This window comes from Dromaius novaehollandiae, chromosome Z (genome assembly GCF_036370855.1).
Source record: "Dromaius novaehollandiae isolate bDroNov1 chromosome Z, bDroNov1.hap1, whole genome shotgun sequence".
NCBI classification, from domain to species: Eukaryota; Metazoa; Chordata; class Aves; order Casuariiformes; family Dromaiidae; genus Dromaius; species Dromaius novaehollandiae.
Genome location: NC_088132.1, coordinates 61,431,223 through 61,453,325, shown reverse-complemented (window position 1 = coordinate 61,453,325; position 22,103 = coordinate 61,431,223). Strand labels below are relative to the sequence as shown.

The 22,103-nt window shown below is 36.4% G+C and overlaps 1 protein-coding gene across 2 annotated transcripts in view; it reads left to right on the top strand.

The window, feature by feature from the left end:
* The window catches only part of LOC112987038 (CWC27 spliceosome associated cyclophilin), a 111,997-nt gene that overhangs the window by 6,326 nt on the left and 83,568 nt on the right, over positions 1-22,103 (top strand). For both annotated transcript variants that reach the window (XM_064502293.1, XM_026106693.2), the window contains exons 8-10: positions 2,977-3,056; positions 5,711-5,744; positions 7,784-7,959. In XM_064502293.1, the coding sequence (XP_064358363.1) occupies positions 2,977-3,056; positions 5,711-5,744; positions 7,784-7,959 (290 nt within the window). The remainder of the gene's footprint in view (positions 1-2,976; positions 3,057-5,710; positions 5,745-7,783; positions 7,960-22,103) is intronic.

The following is a 22,103-nucleotide window of genomic DNA, read 5'->3' as shown; positions in this document are numbered from 1 at the left end:
TATACTTAATCCTTCCGTTTTTTCTTTTCAACTTAAAATTAACTTTTTTTTACATGTTTGTGAAAAGCTATAAAGTTACTCTTGTTCATGAGTTTCTGAGCTTTGAGCAATAATATTAGGAATTACTTTAGTTTTCACAGTTCTACTATTTTGATGTGTAGGTAAACAGAAGTTTTTAACTTCTCTAACTTTGATTGACTTCAGTTACTGCATGATAATTTTTATATTTCCTTAAACATAATGTTTCACACTTCATAATTTGGAGCTATTTCTACTGTTTAGAATTCATAGAGGTGGAGTGTACTTTATTTTTCCTTCATCTCCTCAATTACAAGAATGGGATATGATGGTCACATTAATTATTTGAAATTTGACATATGTCAAATTATTCATTGCCAGCGCATCCTTAATCCCATTTTCTTACATATCTATCCTGTGCCCAGAATGAGGCAGTGATAGTGTGGGAAAATAGCGCATTAGCATATAATTAAATGTTACACTGTTATGAATTGTCTGAGTTTACATAACTAGGGTTGCTTAGATAGTCTTTGATCTAACATTTCCTAACCTGACTTTGACTCTCAAATAAGGTTGGTTAAATATTTCTTTGGCAAGTTGTCATCCTCATTTCTGCTGCTGTCCAATGATTTCACTAAGGCTGTATGCTTTTTAGCTTGTATATGTGGTTCAGGTACCTAGCTGCTTCAGTTAACGATCAGACTGCATTGTGCTTCGTCCTGTACCAACATAAACTGAAAGGTGGTCCTCAGCCCTAAGGATTTATGGTAAAACAGAAAAGAAAGCAGTGAATGCGATGACATATAATGGTACAGTGAGATGGCATCAGTCAGAGTGATAGCAGGGATTTATCACAACAGTAGTTTTAACTGATGTTGTTTCTTGCTTTGGCTTACCCATTCAGACTAACCGTACTTGTTTACCTTAACAACGTGTCATTGCCCTTCTTTTTTCAACATACATCTGTGTTTTAATATTGCATCTCATTCTGTTGCTTCGTTCTTCCCTTTCATGCTAAATATTTGCTTTTTGGTTTTAAATGACCTAAGCAGAACTTATCTTTAAGCGCAGACTCTTGATTCCATCCCCCACACCAACACAGTTTCAACACTAGCATACTGCCTTCCAAGTCGATCTTAAGATCTTATCCTCATATTTGTCCTGAATAAATTCTAGACTAGCTGTAGCTGGGAAAATAACCGTATCAATTGGTTATAAGAATTCCTATTTGTTCTTCATAACAGAATGAAAAATTATTTTCCTAACCTGATTGTTTTTCTCTAATAGGTTGTCAGTATCTCCATAGTTCTAGACACTGTTTTGCTCTGGATATGCTGCTGAGGAGCCCTGGAGGCTGGGTGGGTTTTGGGAGGAAGGAGGAGGTTGGGTAAGGAGTCAGGCTGCCACTGAGGAGCCCCAGAGGTTGGATGGGACAGAGTTTCACTCAGGAGTCTGGGGGTGGGCAGGAGCTTAGCACTGCGGGGGGATCAGAGACCAGGGCCAGGATGATCACTCAGGAGGAGCCATGGGGTCAGGGTCCACAGTTTGGCTCAGAGCTCGAGAAGACTTGAGCTAACTATCAGGGAGCAGCAAGGGCTGGCCTCTAGCTTGGGAAAATAAGCCAAGGGTGATCTCAGCACAGGTAGTGCCCTCACCGATGGGGTGCAGTCCCACAGGATATGGATGTGGCAGGCGGAGCCAGGTGTCAGTAACAGGGTTCATAGAGTCCCAGGCGAGGCAAGTGATGAACCAAGCCCAGGATCTGTTCAGGTGACCCAGTCCGGAGCAGCAGGACATGGGGCCAGAGACAGGACACAGAGACAAGGCTACAATGTGGGTCCAGGTGGGTCCATTCACAAAACAGGGCTAGAGACAGGTTGACTTCTAACAGCTCAGATAAGGAGTGGGTTTGCAGGCCTGAGTTAAAATAGAGCTCATGGCCAGAGGGCTGTGGGGTGGAGACCCCGGGTGAAGCTCCTCAGGGTCATTAACACCTATTACTACACTCAGAGCCTTGTGGCCCCTGCTGGTTGTGGCTTAGTATTTAAACTGAAGCCTTCCGTATCCACGCTGCTCTTTTAATTGTCCATACTTGTCTCAAGCAGTTCACAAAGATACTCAGCAATTGTCATATGTTCCGTCTACCTCTAACGCACAAAGAAATTGCTTGTTGAAGCAAGTAATTTTTCACATTGCTAAATGTGTTAGTCTTTTTTCCACATAATAATAAATTGAAGGTGCTTATAAGTCTGAGTGTGATTTTATTATCTGCAGAATTATTATTAAGGGAATATAAGCTGCAGCTGAAATGGAGACCTTTGAGTCACAATACAGAGTATTTCCATAACAGAGGTAATAACATTTCAATGTACTTCTTGGATTAGCACAGGAAATGTTTTCTTACTGGTGTCTTTATACCTGATGATCTGGTGTGTTACTAGATTGATTTGATTTCTTGCCTCTGTAGATGATTTCTGCAAGATGTATTGCAGGTTATTATTTTTTTTTTTTCTGAGGCCTCTACAGTATGTCCGATCTAGTGATAAGTACTACTTTTGTACGTGTTAATTCTGAGTTGCTGTATGCCATCATTGGAAAGTCAGGTCTTACCTTTTCATTCACTCAGGTAGATATGTACTGTATCTGGTATCTTTATGATGTGTAATAACTGTGGTAATAGGCCAATTTCCTTCCCCCCATCTTAGAACTAACTGCATTGTTATTGCTGAAAGAGATGTAAATCCGTGGAATCAGCTTGATGCTCCTCTTTCTGGAACCAGTGACATGAAAAAAAGATGCTTTCTCTGTTCTTCTGCTATTAGACGTGTTTATGCTCAATGATTAGGCTGAAAATAGCAAGAAAGAAATGATCTTTTTCTTACCATTACCTCTTTTCACCATCCACTCTCTAAAATACTGATATTTATAACACCTTTTTCTCTTTTTTTTTTTAAACAGAGCATGAAGGGAAAAAGTAAAAGTAGTCATGACCTACTGAAGGATGACCCCCACCTAAGCTCAGTTCCTGCTGTCAAAAGGTTAATACACAATTTCCAATTTCCAAAACAGATTTACTTTCAGAATGTTAGACCTGGTTAGCATCATGTGTACTCATTGTTTGTCAGTAACTCTCTAAGAAAGTAAGAACGACAATGCTAGGTCAGACCGAATGTCCCTCTAAACCATTATGCTGTCACAGATGGTGGCCATTAGTGGATGCCTAAGAAGGAATAAGAGCAGGGAAAACATGATGTTTCCCTGACTAGTCTCCCAGCCTCCAGCTGCTTTCAGCTAAGGGGACTGTCAGCTTGATGTACGTGGTTCATCTGTTTAATAATCCTTAATAGGTCTCTCTTCAAAGTACTTACTCAGTCTGCTCTTGAACCCATGTAATGCTTTTTGCATTTACAGCATCCTTTTGTAAGAAGTTCCATGGGTTTACTGCCGGTTGCAGGAAGAAGTACCTCCCTTTTTTGCTCTGAAGCTGGCTGTTGCTAGCCTCTGATAATCTCTAATTCTTCTGTTGGAAGAGACAGTGAGCAGTCCGTCCCCGTCCATCTCTCTCTGCCATTATCCCTTCTTAAGCCATTCTTTTCCAGCCTGACCTGCTAAAGACTGCTCAACTTTACCTCATACAGAAGTTGTTCTGTACCTTTGGTTATTATTGTTGCTCTTCTGTGAACCCTTTTCTGTTCTAAAATACCTTTTTTGAGATCTACACAATATGTTAAAGGTGCGGGTGAATCATAGATTTATGCACTTGAGTAAACATGGTCTGTTTTGTTCTCATTTCTCCTTAATAAATCTTAACCTCCTTAACAAATCTTAACTTCTAATTTGCTTTTTTTAATCACTGTTGAGTATTAAGCTGAGAGAGTTGTGTAGAAAGTATCATATCAGCTCCAAGGATCTATTCATGATTGGTGATGGTCAGTTCAGAGCTCTTTGTTCTGTATGTGGGATCCTTTTTTCACACGTGCATGATTTTACTTTTATCTACTTTAAATTTCACCTGCCATTTTGCTGACTCATCACTCAGGTCTTTCTGCAACTGTTCAGTCTTCTCTTGTTCTTACTATCCTGAGTAGCTTCGTATTATCAAGAAACTCAGTGACCTTGCTGCTTGCCCACTTTGTTAATGAGTTTGAACAGCCCAAGGCACAGCACAGACTCCTGTGGAGCACCACTAGTGATCTCCCTCCATTGCAAGAGCTCATCGTTTGCCCCTAACTTTTTTTTTTAATCATTCCCATCACCCAAGGGATGCTTAGTTTCCTTGAAAATTTTTGGCTAAACATTCTGTGCGGGTCCAATTATAATACATCAAGCTGATCACCCACATTTAGCCCCTTCAGAAAACTCCTAGAAGCTGGAAAGGCAGTTCACTTTACAGAAGCCATGTTAGAAATCCCAGTTATATCATTATTTCCAGGCATCTATTTATTTTACATTTTATTATGGCATCTACTCATTTGCTCAGCACAGGCATCAGAATTATAAACCTGATACCTCCCAATCTTTTTTTTTGATACTTTTTGAAGAATTTTGTTATTATAATCTTCTACTAAGAAACAACTACTTCCATGGACAGTTTTCTGGATTCATTTTTGTAAAAGAAATTAATGCCATTATTGGTTCCAATAAATTTATTGTTTCTTTGGTGACCTTGGCTATTTATTGATGGGTTGGAGTGCACCTCAGAGCTTTGACTTCTGGGACTCCTTCAATGTTTCTTTCTTTGTTTCTCTACTATAACTTTTAATTTTTTAATTTTTTTTTTTTTTTTTTGGTGACAGAAAAATCCTCAAGGGTCTTTATTATTAGTTTGTGACAGTTAACAGTAGATAGGTTAGCATTAGTATATTATCTTCAAATAGATTCCTTTCTAGTACGCTAAACTGTAGGTGTGTAACAAATGAAAATGTTGATGGTAAGCCTAGTTACCAGGACAGCGCATGTATATAAAAAAGGCTTCCCTAAATGCAGAATGTTTACAGTGAAATGCTAGGGATTGCTTGAATATGAGATCAAAAACATCTGTCCTAGCAGAGTGAGTTAAGTTTGTTTGAGGGGGTTGTTTTGTTTTACTTCAGTCCAATGTAAATGGTAGTCAAAAACATGATGGCATGCTCACTTGTGTATTCTGTCTGACGCAATTATCTTACTGTTGTTTATTTTTTTGGTACTTATTCTTGTAAGATACTGCACGTATACAGTGTCATAGTACTTGATTGTCTACATTTTCATGCAGATTGATTTCCACAACTACCCTATAGTCTTTTATCTATGTGCCTAGTCATACTTTCTTGAATCAAGATATTTGGTTTAAAGTTAAAAAGAAAAATAGTAATAATTCTCTATCTTATCAGAGACACTGTTTTGTCTGGATAGCTCAAGATATGCTTAATAATAGAATTTATCTACTGTGTGACAGCATAGAGTTTTCCTATTGTTTTATCCTGTGATTTTTAAACACTTCTATTTAGAAATGATAGAGAATATTACTAACTAATGCTGTTAGGATGAAGGTGAGCATGGTATAAATGACTGCGTTGACTGAAATTTCAAGTAGGTAACCGAACAGAATTTTTAATTCAAGTACTGCTTTTTGGTGTGTTTTTGTTTATTTTAAATACTATTCTAATCTTCCTCTAGTACTTCAAAGTAGTAATGATTATTTTTCTTCTTCTAGTGAAGCAACAGGTGAAGAAAGGGGTTCAAGTGAGGTCAGTAACATTTTTTAAATAAATAAATCTTTATTTTTTGTTGTGTGTGAATTAAATATTCTTAGGGGAAACAAATACCACTTTTCTAAACCCTGCTTCCATGACAAAAAAAATGTTTATGAAAACATGTTCCATGTTTAAGGAAAAACAATCTGTACTAAAGAAAACCCTGTTAATGAAACTCCAGTTTTTGAGGGGAAATTTTTGTAGGAGTGAAAATCCTGTTGGAAAGATTTTTCCAAGAAAACAAAATTTCAGTAAGTACCTCTCACTAAAAATAGTATTGAGGGAGAATGTCATCTCTGGCAAACAGGAAATTTGGATAAGCAAGCAGTAATACAATGGACAAACAACCAAACATGGAGACTATTTTAGTTACAAAGAGGTTGTCATATATTGCGCAGAATAAAATTGCCAGCTGAAGTATGTATTTGCCTCAAGCCATAGGTCTTGGGGGATAGCCCTTTGAGTTGTTGTTGAGAGGACAGGGATGTATTTTTTTTGACTGGGAATACAACCCCCATTCCCCAAATCGAATGCTGAAAAGGATTCTGTCTTCCTTATCTACCTACCATGCATAGGTACTGCACCTACCATGCATATGTACTGCACCTACCATGCCCTGTGGAAACAGAGGAAAGACCCAACCTATCCCATTGCCTTGCATAAATGAAAAGAAAACTGTCAGTTTCCAGCCTGTTTTCTGTGTGTTGTGTTTCCAGCCACAAAACGTAGTATGAGTTTAGGTTCTGGTACTCTTCTCCATTGTACTTCTTGCTGTACAGGAGTATTTATGTGTTGGAAGGGTTCTGAGACTTTCTGAGAATGACATTTAACTAGTAATTTTTCAGATATTCAAATAGCCCTCTGTTGTCTAAATTAATATCTAAGCCTGATACTCTGAAGATTGCTAAACGGTGACTCAAAGTCAATATCTAAAAATCCAATTCTTGTGGGGTTTTTTTTTCCTCCCTTCCCAAATTATGCTTCTTGCTGCTTTTTTTTTCTTGTATTTTTTTTTCGTATATGTGGACATGGACATCATGATCCTCCTCCCACCTCCAAGTCACACCCAAAATGTGTGTATTCTCTTTAGAGTGTTGCTTTCCAAGTGTTGACATCCTGGCTATCTCCTGGAGTTTTGTACAGTCCTCTTGAATACCATTTCTGAGACTGTCACATCTCTGCATGTGGTTAAAATTGCCATCACTTAGCATCGTATGCTGTCTCTTCGGCTAATTAGCACCACTCCAAAATAAATATAAAGAGCTGGCAATCTGATTTTTGTCTGAGTGGGCATCTTTCTGTGAAGATTCATGCAGACATCCTTCTTCAGGGAAGCTTTGATGTGCAGGAGTCAAACTTAGATCCCTTGGTCCACTCAGGTTGCTGTTTTGTTGTTGAGAGGAATAATTTATTTCTCCCTCCCAATCATCTTTGAACTGAGGTGGTTTATCCCCTTTTGCCTTCCTCTGTCAGGCTGGGAAACATAGTACCTCTGTAGCAAGCAGGGATGATTGATTTTTACAGGTTTTCACAACCTCTTTTGATCAATGTGGCATTTGTAAATTCCTTCCCAGAGACTGAGAGAGAAACCTCTTCCATCCTGTCATGATTGTATAATAACCTCATAGTAGGATATTTGTAGTGAGGACTTTTTTTTTTAATGGAAAATTAAGGAAGTGTTTTATGTATTGCCTTGATCAAATATAGGATCCAGAAACAATGATCGGATAGGTACAACATTGTTATGTGGTCTTCTTTAGACCTAGGAGGGTTTCTTATGAAGTTGTCTAAGTGATACAAAAAAGATGTAATTTGTGTATGAAAAAATTATTGCTGTGTTTCTAATTTGTGTGTTCTTCTGAGGCAAATAAGGAGATATTAGTTAGAAAGATTTGTTTTCATGCAATTAAAAAAGAATTTAACATTTTTTTTGAAAGATAATCTTTGTAAGAAAAAGTTTCCACATTCAAAATTCTGTACTCAAAAAAAAAAAAAAACTAAACCAGCAATTTTCTGATTTTAAATCAATGAAGGAGGAAGAGGAACATAATGAAGATACTGATAGTGTAGAAGGTGAAGTCACTAGCAATGAGAGATTTCAAATGAAAGAACGCATTGCAAAAAAGTTGAAAATTGATACAAATGAAACTGCTAAATTGCCACTTCAAGAGGAGGAAACTAAGGCAGAAAAGAAAACAACTAGTCGTAGGTAAGTATCTTTTTCTTTAAATGCTTTAAAGAGAGATTTCAAAATTTCCATTAAAAATATCTCTGTATCAATATCTGTGAAGCAAAGGCTTTGGACTAAGACATCTGAAGATACATTTGTTGTGATGGTGTTATATGCTTTGAGATAAAATACAAATTCAAACTGTTGATTAGAAAAGAGAAGGCATAACTCAAAATCAACTGTTATTTTACAGTCACCAGAAATACGCATATCTGACTTGCACCCCTTTCAGGTTATTCATTTTTTATGGCTTTATACCTAGTAAAAGTAATAATAACTATATCATATTGAAGAAGGGACTGTTGTCAGTTGTGGCAGACAGTCAACCATTATCTCAATTGTAAGACAGATTGGATTATTAAGAGAAAAGGAACAGAGTACCCTGATATTTGCAACTTGATGAATATTGATTTGATGTTTTTTAAGAATTTGATACTATTTTAAAAGCAACATCATTACAAGTTTTGAGCATTCATTGTCAGATAATATTGGTTAATCCTGTGTTGCCTGTGTTTAAAAGCAGGCAGTGCTTTTAGAGAAGTAGGAACATTTGCATTATTTTGGATAATCTTTTAATATTAGTATACAACCCTAAGTATTGCTGGCTGTCTAACCTTTCTTTGGAACAGTGAAAGCCCCCGTGAGAACACTGCCAAGAACAGAACTTTTATTAACCACTTTAAGTGTGAGCAGCTCCAGCAAGTAAAATACTTATGGGATTTAAGCAGGAAATTCAGTGTCCTTTTCTGCAACTTCTCCAGTACTGACTCGAACCTGAAAAGCACACCAGGGAGAGTACAGCAGTTTTGTATTTAGAGCAAATCTGAGTAGGTTCCAGGCAGTTCTTTTCCTGGTCCAGATGACAGTGCTGATTTCAAAGCTCCTTGTAATTTTGTGTTCACAAGAGGAGAAGAGGAGACACAGTATATTTAAATAGCTGGAAATAAATGAGCAAGAACACTTGACATCAAACATTCAGCATAAAAAGATACAGTAAACAAAATCTGTAGTTTAAATGAGCATTCATTTTATCTGTCATATGATTTCACTTTTAGTTAAAAGCAACTAACTTTTCTGCTGTGGCAAGTTGTATGGAGTCAACAAGATATGTGTAGTCAGATCTGTGAATTAATGGTAATCCATTACTGTTTGGCCCATACGTAAATCTCATCTCTTCCTAGAATTGTAGTGTTATGTACATAAGACTTGATTTCCTGAGCATTGGCTTTCTGTTGCTCGTTCTTTTTTTCCCTGTAAATGCACCTGAGTTGCACTATATGACATTTAAAGGTCCTGCTTTTTTGTGGATTTGAAGGGCCTGGAGACATCTGGTGAGTAAAACATGTTTATCAGAGGGAAGATATTTGATCTCCTCATAATTTGAATCACATTTGTCTTGATGGCTGTGCTAGATATAACCAGGTGTTGTTTCAGAGGACATATGCAAAACATCCTTTAAAATCTGTCCGCTGATTCTCCTTTCTGCCATCTTTGATATTGTGCTGTGTGGCTGCTTTGGAAGTTGGTGGCTGTGCCATCTCTGTTGTGGACCAGCTGTCCGCAGCAAAGTAAACTGAAATCAAGGAGGATGATGGGTAACTTAGATCTCAAAAGCTGATTATTAGTCCTAGGGTTGAGATCCATGGAAAATCCCAGTGATAAACTGCATGAATATTTATCTTGTGTCAGTAAAAATGATCATATGTCAGTGTGTGGGGCAAGGATACATCAGGTAGTTTTCTGTCTCAGATCTTGCCGGAACATTGCACTGAAGCAGTTTTCTAACTGCGGGAAGAAGCAGTTCCTGTTTTTCAATACTCTGTCTTCAGTGATAGATTAATCCTGCACCTATATAATGTTTTTTGATGTTATTTATAATACTCTCCTATGTGGAAAAAAATATAACCTTCTTAGGGTCAACATGCTGTCCTTGATCATGGACGCAAGTCTGAATAAAAGTGTGTCAGTCTTTCAAATTTGTGAACAATTAGGAATGATCTAGGTTAGGTTCTTGTATGGTGGGCTTTGGACAAAGATTGGTGTTAGATAGCTATATCAGATTGTGAAGGGGAAGAACATAGAAATTAAAAAAAATTCTGCAAGGAAAGTTTTTCTGAAACAGTATCCTGAAGTATAGGGAAGCCAAACAAAATCTTTAAAATAGGACATTTGACTCTGTATATACTTACTATCCCTCTGTCCAACAGTCTGCCCAGCAATCTTTAACTGTCCATTGGGTTCTTCAGGGATGGCTACCAGAACCAAACTTGCTTAAGGTGTAACAGCAAGTCTGTGGCATGAAGGAGACACAAATCTGAGCATATGCTTTGGAATACATGAGGTATTCTATGTCCAAGCTTGCATGGTGTTTTTCACATTTTCAGGAACGTTTGTGTAGGTGTTCCATAAGCTGTTGGCAGTTCATCCAGAAGGTGGGTGTTGTGTGTTTGTGGTTATTCCAGTCTTACAGGGCAATAGCAGTAGCGTTATGGGCTATCTTATCTCAGAAGAGGGCTTTATTTATTAGATCCAGTTATACAGTTGGGAGCCATAGCCCTGGGAGCCACCACTTAGTATCACAAGTAACATCAACTTCTAGAATCTGTTACTTTCCAAATGATAGTCTGGCATCCTCCGACATGAAAATCAAAGGCATAGCATTGTTTGATCTGAGTAGGTATTAACTTTGAGGTCTGATGAGATGAAGTAAGATAAGCAGCCTGTTATTTGCAGACCATTTCATTATCTGAAATACTGAGCTGTTTTGTAAGTGCACTGGAGATGATTGATAATGTTCTCATGGGACTTTACCACCCACTGTAGTCCAAGTGGTGTTGATCAGAGCAGACATAGGTGTAGGAGGTGTGAATACCAAACAAAAAGTTGGATCCACTAGGCATAGCTTGAAGGGGAATGTTGAGTAACGTGTCAGAGGGCCAAGGAACATCTGATATCTATCAAAATTGTTCATCTCATCAGAAATTTAAATCTGCAAATAGAATAATTGAACTTTTAATAATATTTTTTAGAGTAATGTCTTTTAACAAGGATAACTTTTTCAACAAATCTGTATTCATTTGTATCTTGTTTCTTTTAATACAAAATCCATTTGTGAAGTCAAGTTTGCACATCTGTTTCAGAGAAACAGTATGGAAACAATAGACACCTTCTCAAATTCATGGTACTGAGATCCCAGGCACCACCACTTCTATATGCAATCATACTTGGAGGCTCAGAATGATGAAGTAAGTTAGTTTTAGTGATTTCAGTATGTATTTGAACCTTTTGTGTATGTTTTTAAAAAATAATTTGAGAGGCTTTCCAATTTCGTATTAGATAGGAAACCTCAGGAAAAAGAATTTCCCAGTTATTCTGGCAAGTTGTTAGAGAAATTCCACAGGTCTGTTGCTTTTAGAAAGGTTAAACCTAAACTTGAAAGTATAGAACAGATGGTTAAATGAAAAAATACATGCAGATAAAGGAAGTATTTGCCATCATTGTAATAGGAATCAAATTCATCAGCATTACATCCACTTTGTAAAATGTCAGTGGCTGGAGTGATCTGCCAAATTCTTCAAAGTGAACAATCTTCTAGCCTAGTAATTAAAAAATATTCCTTTTACATTTGTTTTCATCCTGTAGGTGGCACTCAGGTGCTGCACATTTGTAGCTACTAGCATTTTTTAATTTTCACTGCCCCTTGTAGCCAAGACATGCAGTGTGCAAATAGAGTACAAATAAGGAAATTACTGCATAAATGCATTGATTAATGATAAAACCGGATAGAAATAGGTAGAAATATTTCTAGACATTCCAAACTTCAAAAAAATTGTTAGCTGAACTGTAAGAAATTAAACTGTCTTGGCTAGAAGGGTCTGAAGATTTCTATATGTATCTGGGCACCTTTTTGAAGAGAATATTAAATAGGATTAGAATTATTTTTCCTACCTGTTCTTATCATTAAAGATCTCAATGATTTTAGAGCAAGTAGGATTGTTTGCTTTGGTGCCTGACCCAAGTTCTTTACTTTAGAGTTACAAGATTTAGTTTTTCTCCAGTGCTAAGTAGTTATAGCATATTTTGTTACCTTGAGATGACTACGTTTATGTAAGTACTGAAGTTATTTATGGATAATTTCTAAATGTCACACCTATATACAGATAGTATTTTGGGATGTTTAATATTTTTTTACTGTACATCAACAATTTTAGTTGCCTCCCTATGATGGATATGCTATTGAATGGAGATACGAAGTAAGTGGCTAGAGTAGCTGAACTGCTGAGGAAGAAATGCTGACTTTTTGAGTAGTTAACATTACTTAAATTCAACTATGAGTTTGTATTTCCCATTGTTTTTTTTTCCCTAAATATCTGTGATCTAATGTAGTCCTTTGATTAAAGTATATTTATTAAATACTATCCTTCAGAAAACATATTTACTGATAGATATACCTTCAGAAATTCACTTCTCTAATTTGGGCTTCCAGCAGGCTATTCTACCAAATTTCAGATGCCTGTATTTTAACAGTGGTTTGCTTTTAAAAAAAACAAAACAAAACAAAAAAGATTAGTAATGGATTAAGGAGGACAGTAGTAATCCTTTATCTCTGTGTTGCTATCATCTGTGGTTCCTGTGCAAAGTGAGGAAGGCAAGTAGCGGAGTACAGACCTTGAATATCAAGAGAATAGACTTTGTCTTATTTGAGGAACTGGTAGGTGGTATCCTGGCAGGTCTTTAAGGGCAGTCTCCTCCAAATAGAAGAATGGTCCTTTCCAGTACTCAGCTGGGGGTGGGGAGGGGGAGTTGAAGTGTCAAGAGACTGGCTTAGCTAAACAAGGAACTCATGACTGATGTCCGTAGAGGACACGGAAGTGAGGACAAACTATAAAGGAGGTATATGGAAATGTCAGGACATGCAGAGAGGGTGTTAGGAAAGCCAAAGCTCAGCTAGAGTTGGAATTGGCAAGGTAAGTCAAAGGCAACTGGAAGAACTTCTGCCACTACATGAACAGTAAAAGAATAAGCACAGAAAAATATGGGCCTGCTGCTGAATGACGTCTCCTAGGCTTTTGTGCCTAGAGGCATGGTTCGAAGAAGAGAGGAATTAGTAGTAGTGGAAGAGGACTGAGTCAGGAATTATGTGAGAAATCTTGACCCGTTCAGATCTATGGGACCAGATGGGATGCATCTGAGGGTGCTGAGAGAGCTGGCTGATGTCATTGCTGCTGTCTGTCATCTTTGAAATGTTGCGGAATTCCTCTGTGGTGGGAGGATGTTGCAGGTGCTGCACCCATCTTCAGAAAAGGCAAGAAGGTAATCCAGTCAGCCTTGCTTTGGTCCTTGGGAAGCTTGTGGAGGAGATCTTGGAGTGGCACTTGGAAGCCAATCCTGGCACATGAAGGGAGAAAATGTTGATTGGAACGCGTCAGCATGGATTTAGCAAAGGTAAATCATGCTTGACCAACCTGATTGCTTTATATAATGACTGTATCTGTAGATGAGGGGAGAACAGTGGATGTCATGTGCTTTGAGCATGAGGCTAGAACAGATGATATTCTGAGGTTCCTTGCAATCTGAATGCTGATGTCATCTAATTTATTTATTTGTTTTCCACTGGACTTTGCTGGGGGCTGGAGTAACAACTCTAGAAGCTCTTTAATTGTGTGGAGGTTTTTTTGTTTTTGTATTTTTCCAATTTTAAGACACCTGTACAGGTATTTTGCTATTTTATTTATGCTTCTGTATATTAAATACAATCCAGAGTCTCATGCTGCTGCGTTCATGAAAATACTTTTATACTTTCTTGTGAATGCTGTTTGTGTGTTTATAAGTAGTTGGTAGTGTGTGTTGTGAATGCTATATACTTACAGGTACTTACTCACTTTGGAATGGGAAATGTGTCTGTTTCTATATAGAATTGTGATACTTTTTCTGTGCAATAATGTTTATTAACTACATTTCTAGTACTCCTAGCATTTTCTTAAACCAGAAATAACTGATCAGGCATTGTCCAGCAATACAGTATGTCTCCTTGCTGTTCGGTTTGGTGTCAGCAAATGTAAATTGTACACTAATAACAGTGGCTTTGGAGTTCTTGAATAATAACTAACTTTGCTATTCTTAAAGAACTGCTAATATTTTGTATAATAAATTCAGAGATTCTGTTAATAGTGTTTTAAGCCAAATGGGACCATTAGATAAATTACCCATGCCTCATACTCATTACTCATTACATATCTCATGCCATTAAGTTACCCCCAGTTACCCCTGTATTGAGCGCACTGTTTCACTACAGTGTATTGTTCAGGAAAGGCATTTAGACAGAATTTGTAGATATCAAGAGAGTACAGTTTGGTCTGTATTTGACTGCAGAGTTTAATTTGTTCTCATGTTTAGATTTAGATACCTTGGTACTTATCCCAACACCTTCCCATCTAGTTTTTAATTTTAATTTGTCTCGGTTCCAGCCAATGAATATTTCTCTTCTGCCTTTCTCTGAAGTTCACTATCGTATCCTGTTTTCTGTTATATCAACTGCTTGAATTCTAATTGAGTCCTTTCTGTCTTTTTGGTAAGCTATATCTATTGAGGTCTTTCAGTCTTTCACAGTAAGACTTTTTTTCAAGTTTTTTGTTCCATTTTTTCAACATTCTTTAAAGGGCTTTGATCAGTAGCCTCTTATTAGTGTTACTAGTGCTATATACAGAGAGCTACAACTTTTTTTGTGTCATTCACTAGTAGTGGGTCTAGTGCTGAGTTCCCTGGAGTGAATAGATATATTTCCAGTCCGTGGTTAGTATCTCACTGACAGGTGTTTTGATCAATAACTCTGTTACCTAATTCTTACTTAATGAAGATGTTCTTTTGGCCTGTTTTCTATTGTTGACTTTTTATTGTGGTACCTGAAAACATTCCAGTTAGACCGCCTCCTAAATGCCATAGCTATAGAGTTATTTATGAGTCGTACTTCCACTTGCAGAAAGATAAAGGGTAATGAAGTCATTTACATTAAATTTTCCTCTCCTTTATCAGTTTATTTGATGTCATTTTTCTATAGTTTTGTCTGGAATTAATCTCAGGCTAGTTAACCTCTAAGTTATCAGCAGGATCAGAATATATATCCTTTTAGAACATTGGTGTAGTATTAACCACTTCCATTTCTCTCGGTACTTATTTAGGAAGAAACAAGCACCCTCTGAAAACTAGGCAAATAAGCATCTCAGTCAGTTCTGAAAATTCTTAGGCGTAGGTTGTCCATGCTGTTGGTTTTAAATATGCTTGTTTGCTATCATATATTGTTTCACATCCCCTTTAGTTTATCAGTGGCTTGAGGAATGCTTCATCAGTCTCTTGATAAGACTATTTCTAGCAGCGTGTAATGTCAGTGGTGTCCCATTGATGCATGCATAAAACATTGTGAAATCAAAAATTTCATAGTGACAGAGTAATATTTTTGCACTGTGCCGTAAGTCTGTGGTGTTCAAACAGTAATCCAAAATAGGTAGAGTTTACAACTTGTGGTTTGTCATAGCTTGCCAAATATCAGTATTTAATGTAATGGAAATGAGAGAGAGTGAAAATATTACATAACACTACAGATTTTAGGATTGTTATTTTCATATCTTGCTGTACACAACATTTGTGTATACAGCATTAATTTGTTAAACATTTTTGACTATACAGTAACATTGCCTCACCCTACAGGTACCTGGCTATTTGGCTTTTCAGACCACAATGCTATTTGACTTTCTTAACTGAAAGGACTGGGAAGCCAGTTTCACTGATTTCATATAATCAGGAGAGGTCATTTGGATTGAGTGTGGAATTAGCCAAGTTAACAACGAGGCAGGAAATCATGTTGAATTCTACTAAGAAACTATCTGATAGCATTATGTCAGAACTGACACGCTCCTTTGAAATGTTTTGTGTTTGACAAGTATGCTTTTTCCTGTGGGAAAGTATTACTGGATTATTTTGCACTAGCCTGATTCAAGAAGTACACTTTTTGTATAATTAATCCAGTACAAGGAGAGACAGAGAGAGAGATTGCCAGTGAAGTTGACATCTATTTCATTTAAACGTAGAGATGAGCGTATTTAAACTTACTAGTTTTCATTTGGGGGAACATAGTGAAACTAATATCTTTAGCTGCAGCTGGTTATCCTACAGACAAATCTGTTGCCCTTTTATCATGACCCTTCTTAACTTTGGGTACAAAGGTCTTTTATGCTGAAGTCCACAAAGTGGCAGGTTTTACACTAATGAAAAACATCTGTTAAATAATCTAAATAAGAAAATTGTGCCAGATGAGACCAAAACCAGATTAAAATATATCTCTAGAACTATTGTACTACTACAAAAGGCTTTTGCATGAAATTGCCTTGACGCTTGCAGTGTTTCTCGTGCACTTGTATTTTTGCATGCTTTAGTACTTTTAGATCTGTTTAGTCTGTTATTATGCTGCCTGGTATTTTGAATTTAATTTTCTTCGAACTTTTAAATGTCTACATATTTATACAAGTAAGCGTTAGAGTGATACCTGCATTTCATTTGACAGTGGAAGTTTAATTGTAAATATTTGTATTTTATTCAAAATCATTCATTCTGTACTTCAAAACAGACATTCAGTGTGCGATATTGCACTCCATTTCTATCGGTAGTCTTTTAAAAATAAGAGCCCTGCATGGTTATAAACCAGCACTGGTACAGTTTCTGTTGTTTCATTTTAACTGTCTTGAAATGCACCGTTTTACTCTCCATCCTTTTAAAGTAAGTGTCCGAACGTATTTTAAACAATCTAACAGATTAAATTTAAAAATTCTAATTTCATGCAAAAGTATCTGTTTAATCACTTACTGTAATAGAAAAATTACTAAGTGAGTAGTGACATGAAAGTAGATTTTTTTCTCCCGTGTTTCTGCTTTGGTAGGTATAGAGGAATGTATTCAAAATACATTGTCTGTCTTGGTTTGAAAACAGACTGGGTAATAATGATTACCTAACATACCCGATGGAAGTAGTTATTAGGTTAGGTAGGTATTCTGTGTAATGTATTGCTATAAAATGGCAGCTATAGAGTTATAACACTTCACATTTGAATTCATTGTGTTTTGTGTAGCCTATATTTAAAACAGGACACTACTTAAGACATCTATGGTCTGTATTTTTTTTTACAGAAAATGTATTTTGTGACAAAAAAAAATCTCAGCTTCTGGATACTTTTAATTTGCTGTTCCATGCTTACTAGCATTAAGATATATTGTATGTTCTCTTGCAAGACTACTCTGAACATAAAACTTCTACTGTGCAGTCTCTAGCCTTCCTCCCATTGCCCTCCGAGTTCTGATTTTTAGATGTAATATAATCAGCACAACATATTGGAAATTTTGCTGGGTACTTAGCCAGTGTGTATCGATAACATCTCCAGAGCTCCATCTGTTAGGGTACTATATGTTATGTATTAAAATGTGGTCTGATACATAAAATATTGGAATATGTAACACTAGAATGGAAGCTAGATACTGAGGGGCCACCTATACGTCTTCGACCTTATAGCTCTTGTGGCTTGGAAGAGACTGAAAAGTGTTAAGGGAGGATTCTTTATACTGAAATTGTTGTCATTAGAGATCAAAGAAGTTCATTCTTATCTTCTCTAATCTTACTTACTTTTATGCGATCTTGTCCAATAATATATTGACAGAAAGGTCTGAAAATACTGTCTTGGCAGGAGAACCTATAAACTCTGCAAGGATGGGATAAGGAAATTACTTTACTCTTCAAAACATTCAGGGAAATTTCCCTTCTCCATCCCCCAACCCCTTTCTCAAGTAGAGTAGAACATCTATTTCAAAATCCATAAATATTTTAACCAGTTTTTCTGGAAAATGGAAAGGCTCACATCATGCTGAAATTCATTTATACACATAAACAGCAGATCTTTTGTGCCAGTCCTGTGCTAATGCAGAATATCAGAATATTTCTTTTAAATCCTAACCTTTAGTGGCTTTTAAAGAAACTAAACAGAAGTGTTCTGAGTGTTTTACTGTTTGTTCTTAGGTACTTTAATATATTAGGATTCTTATATTCTCTTTCAATCTTGGCTTGAAATGCCATTTGAAAATTTCTTTGGAGGTGCAGTACATCTCTAATGGAAAGAGTCAGGTATATCAAACATATGGATGAAGCTTCTGCTAAGAAAATCAGTTGTGATGCAAAGTTTTTTTTGACTTTAAATTGATGAAGTTTCCACTTCAAGGAACTACTGAGGAGATAAAGCAGTATGGCAGTATTTTCAGTCTTCCTATTTTCTATATTTTGATCAACCTATGTCCAAGCTGAATTTCATTAGGTTTGTTATTTGCTTTAGATACAGTAGGTTATGAACACTTTAGCTAAATTAGTGACAGTTTTCCTTTGAAGGATAACTGCTTGTTCATCACGTGAATTCTTGTGACGGTACTAATTCAAGTATGTCAACTTGGCTGTGAAAATGTGGCAAGGACATAGGAGATATAATTTCTATATTATGCAGATGGCACCTATCTATATATTTTCATTGTACATGAGGATAATGTTCCTCCACTAGCGGAAGACTTTGTGGGAACCTGGTCATGACTTGGCCCAGATAAAGAAATGAAGGTTTTGGTGCAACTGTTTGGGAAGGAGGGATTTGATTATTCCATTACTTATGAATTGGCTTTATAGCATGAGAGTACACAAAGCAGTTACTACACGTTAAATTAACCACAAGATCGCACAACATTTTCCTGTTTGTGCTTTGTAAGTGTAGAGGCTTTTTTCCAACACTCCTCACCACACATACACAAAACTCAGCTGAACTCGGAGTTGCAACATGCTTTAAGTGGGTCGCTGTCTTTGGAGAATTTATAGAGTATATCAGAAATGTACAAGATTCTATGTATATGACAGGTAAAGGCCTATGGAATGTTATTGGACAGCATAATATCTAGTTTACCCTGAAAGTGCTTTGTACTGATTCTAATTTACATATGACTCCTATGGCCTTGCGGGTAGAGCTCTTTTGAATCCCAAATACTTTAAGTCTGGATTACTTGAGAGAACGTCTGTTGTGCTTTATTGCTGCAGTCGTGGTAAGCAGATGTGGATAAGCTGGAGCTACCTGATATAAAACGGAAAAGTCCCTACCGCAGCACTGAGAAAAAGGACAGACAAAAATTGGCGGCAATTTTTTGGCTAGGTATCATAAAATTTTGGGAATGAGTTAGTGTGACCTTTGTGAAAAAACCTGATATAGAAATTTATTTTGATGTGTTCTTCGAAGTTAGTGCAGTTCTCTTCCAGTTTAATGGTTGAGTGTGTGTCTGATACAGATGTAATAGCAGTCTTAAACTTCTGCCTTTTGAAAAATAACTTAAAACATATAAACTTTACACACAGCTAATTTGTGTAATCTATAAACCAAACCTTTTTTTTTTTAGTGCTATGTGTTGAGGTGTCTTTATAAACTAGATTCCCAGAAAAGGAATGTTAGAAATTTTTATGGTTCCTTGCTTGATCTTGACTATGGCTAATGTTAAACTAGCAAATCACATGCACAAATATTCACTTTAGATATAAGAGAAAGAAGGAGGTTTTGTTCTATATATTTCAAGATTGCCTGAAAGAAGGGAAACTGTTTCTGAATCTTTTATTCTGGTAGCAGTATCCTAATTGTGTAATGATACCATGTGCAGAGTCACCTACAAGCCGTGTAATCCCTTGCAGTCATACCTGCTTACATGTCAGACATTTGTTTTGATGTACTTCCACATTAACTTGTGTGTGTTTAGTGTTTGAGTGATTTATCATGGCATATAAATTCAATATGGGTTTGAAATCAAAGTACTAATTTATGAATTGACATTTATCCACAGTCATATGGAAGTTGCTCAATCCTACAAGTGCTTACATGACTCAATGATTCCAGTGAAACTATTCATTTAAGTAAAGTTCATAGAAACAAGCCTGAGAACCACTGAAATTACTTTGGATTGGAATCTGACAATCATTGTGTGGTATGAAGGACAAAGGAGGGGAAGGAATATTTTGGCTAAAATGACAGAGAATGCCCTTACTCTTGGGATTCAGTAACTATTTTTTTTTTCAGACTGTCTCAAGAGGTTATTGCCTTCCTTTCCTTTCCCCGTGGTCACTTTTTCTTGTCATTTTTGCTTCAATCAGACTTTTATAGTTGCTTATGGATTTCCCTGTAAAATGGATATCCGATACAGTCGCAGTAAAAAGTAAGCTACAAAGCCCTGTCAGAAATGAGAAACTTTTAAGCTAGTTTAAATGTTACAGAAAATGTGCATGACCTTCTGCCCAAACCAAACTGCAAAAAATACATAGAGATCAATCTTAGAGAGTCTGAGTCAGGGACTGAACGAGTCTCAGTGTGATTAGAACCTTAAATGATATGCCTTGTATTAATCCATGTTATACGTTTTAGCAAGTCATTCGGTTATTAGGATTTTTCTCATCTTCATGGTAAGTAACATCATAATACCAACACTTTTAAAGTACACTTTATTATTATTCTCATTTCTTTTAAAGGCTTCTTTTGTCCGAAAGAATAAGGGGTCACATACTTCAGTCTATCTAATATTCATTATGGAAAGCAAAATATTTGATTTAGGTAAGTGTAAGATCCTAGTTTAAAAAAGTTGATTAGTTGCTTTTTAACTGATAAGGTCTTTTAATTACTTCAGAAAATGGAAGGAATGATCTTTTCCTTTGGTAAGAAAAAATGGTCCTTCAGTTGTCTGTACGTTTAAGTAGCTAGTGCATTCCTTTTCCTTTTTTTATTTTGTTCAAGAAATCCAGTATTTCCGAAATCTGTAACTGACATACAGGAAATAAAGATTACTTCCAAATTGGTTTTAGAAATACTTTTTTTTCTGAATAAGACCATTTACTGCTAAAGATTGCATGATTCATTTGTTCTTTTCAAAATAATGTAGATTTTTCTGTATTCTTTAACTTAACAGCATTCATTTTAAAGAAAAAATAACCCCAGACATAGTCTTTGTAGCGTTAATGATTGGCAGTAACTTAAAAGCAGACTATAGTATATTAAGCACAAACCCAGATTGTTTGGGCACAAAACCCAGAATCCCAGCACTGAGATTTTTCTTGGCTAAACATCAAAGCATGTTAATAGGTATAGTGTTAGCCTGGGACAAAGACTGGATTGTTACTGTGGTATATTTCATCCTGCTGCTACTTGGCAAGAGTCAGTGTATTTTTAGGTGAAGTTTGTATGTGCATTTGTCTAGTCACCTGGAAAAAAGGATGCGTAGATGACCCGTGAAAATGCAGTTAGCATGATGGAAGGTGAGAATGTGTAATCCTTATTATACAGTGAATTGTTAGCACTGTATTGTGGGCAAGATACCATTTCAAAGCACTAGAGTACTCTCAGTTGTTTAGCTGCACATGTGATTTTTTGTAACATAGCGGGACGGATTTAACAGTGGTATAGCCATGTACTTTTTAATTGCTAAATGTTCATGCTCCATTTCCTTCATTTGTTTCAAGAGAGTTGAGTAGCATGGGAAGAGACATTTTGAGGTTTTGTGTTTCTATTGTAGAAAACACTTCTTCTGAATATGAACAGTGCATCTTAAAGTGGTACTTCCGTGAAGGATGACTCCAGTATGTTCAGAGACATTTTCTTTATTCATCCCATCTGCTGTTTGTGTCTAGACAGTCAAGTCATAGTATAACTTACTATATTTTTAATATTTCACATGCCTTAAAGCATTACAGAGCAAAAATAGGAAATAGGTGTTTTTAAAATAGTGTAGAACAAGTAAGATATGTTGTTTATCAAATTCTGCTTGTGGAATCTGTTAAATTAGCAATGTTGTATAAAAAAAGGAATAAAATTCCTTTTTTGCCTGAAAGAGTAGTGTGTTAAGTTCTGATAGTAACAGTTAGCAGATAATAGTAGTTAGCAATTTGCTTGGTAATAATAAAACAAAATAAAATGACCAACTTTATGAGCTGAGGAAAATTTGATTGGAAGTCTTTCGGATGGTAAAGATAACTGCTACTGAGTTAATTACTCCTATTTTTTCCTCAGAGGTTGTAGCTACTACACT